At 40.9% G+C, this 1,701-nt stretch overlaps 1 protein-coding gene across 1 annotated transcript; it reads right to left on the bottom strand.

The window, feature by feature from the left end:
* Positions 1-318: 318 nt before the first annotated feature.
* Positions 319-1,422, bottom strand: LOC126249279 (cyclin-dependent kinase 9-like). The gene has a single exon (XM_049950932.1). The coding sequence runs from the start codon at positions 1,420-1,422 to the stop codon at positions 319-321; it is 1,104 nt and encodes a 367-aa protein (XP_049806889.1).
* Between the last annotated feature and the right edge of the window lie 279 nt (positions 1,423-1,701).

Raw genomic sequence — 1,701 nt, 5'->3', positions numbered from 1 at the left:
GAATTACCATTGCATCACAGACAATAATGACTAGTCCTGTAGAATTAATATACAACTAAACACAAGAAGAAATGAAAGTTTATGAATAAGACCTATTTGAAAGTGTGATTTTTAGGTGTGGCAGAAGTTTTGAGGTACTAGTACTATTGCATAACAGGCAGGATCAGCATAATCCTGTAGAAAAAGTTTCAATTTAACACAAGAAAAACTGAAAAATTATGAATAAGGTCCATTGAAAGTGTGATTCTTAAGGCACAAGAATTTGATGTCCACTGTCTATTAATGCAATATATGACTTTGCAGCCTTTCCTGCTGCTCCTATAACTTACGACCCTTACATGGAAGTGCCGCTGTTACACGCTTGAAGTTGCTTTCTTTATGTTGGGTCAACAACCTTGTAAGATCACTTGGCATAGGATCCGTCCAGAAGAAATTGTGGTCGAGGGCGGAGTTGGCATCGTACCGCCTTGATGGGTCGAGGACTAGCAGTTTATCCAAGAGATCGCATGCATGTGGATCATTCACATATTGCCTTAGCCAGGGCTTCACCTTGCGTCTTTGTCCCTGTGGCAGCTGAATCTTGTTGTACAATGGAAGTGATTGTACGCCAGGCCAAACTACAGGAGTAATAGAACCACAAAGCTTTGAGATTATTATTAGCTGTGCCTGCTCACTGTTGCCTCTCATAATTGCTCTCCGTGTCCACATCTGAGCCATAAGGCAGCCAGCACCCCACATGTCAAGAGCTGACCCATAGTGACGGGCTCCGAGGAGAACCTCCGGTGGCCGGTACCACAATGCCACAACTGGACTTGTATAACACTGCTTCTGTCCATATTCAGTATCACTAAACTCTCGTGCTAGACCAAAATCGGCTATCTTCAAGATACCGTCCTTTGTAATAAGGATGTTATTTGGCTTTAAATCTCTGTGAACTACCCTCTTGATGTGGATATAATACAACCCATTTAACAATTGCTGTATTATTCTTTTAATATCTGCCAGACTAATGTGTACTTTCAAATTACAGAGCAGGTCAGCTAAATCATACTCACAAAATTCGAGCACCAAATAAAATGAGAATCGCCGTCGATTGTGCAGGAGAATTTGGCTTTGGCAGACTTCAATTAAATCGATGACATTTTCATGCTTCAGATATTTCAGCAGTTTTATTTCCCTCAGTGCTGTCAGTGGAAATCCCTCCATTTCGTTAGGCAAGAAAATTTTCTTCAATGCGACAAATTTATTCGGATCATCCTTATGTCGCGCTTGAAACACTTCTCCGTATGTTCCTTCACCTATTTTTGCCACTGTCTGGTGTTTTGTAGCGTCATCGCAGTACGGAAAAACAAAATTTTCTCCAAATTTATCGGTAAAATTCTTCACAGGGCTCGTAGATCCACTTGCTCCAGCATTATCCATCTTCAATACACACTGCGACTGACTAATTCACTCACTAACTTTAGTCCGCACGAACAATCGAAATATCCACGAAGGCGTTTATACTTGCCACTTCGTGATCTACCAAGGCACACTACGCTAGTCACACCGACATCTTGTAACTATTGCGTCCTTGAAACCACCTCAAATCAAATGTCTTTCCTAAGTAACCCTTATAATCACATATAACTGCTATTTTGCTGTACTTTTATTATCTGAGCTCTACACACTGTAAAGTAATCAGATTCCGTGTAACTGCCT

Source organism: Schistocerca nitens, chromosome 3 (assembly GCF_023898315.1).
Source record: "Schistocerca nitens isolate TAMUIC-IGC-003100 chromosome 3, iqSchNite1.1, whole genome shotgun sequence".
NCBI lineage: Eukaryota > Metazoa > Arthropoda > Insecta > Orthoptera > Acrididae > Schistocerca > Schistocerca nitens.
The sequence above is the reverse complement of the archived record's forward strand: the minus strand, read 5'-3'. Positions and strand labels throughout refer to the sequence as shown.

Excerpts from the sequence above, each read along its gene's own strand:
- LOC126249279 (XM_049950932.1), bottom strand. The coding sequence starts at position 1,422 with ATGGATAATGCTGGAGCAAGTGGATCTACGAGCCCTGTGAAGAATTTT.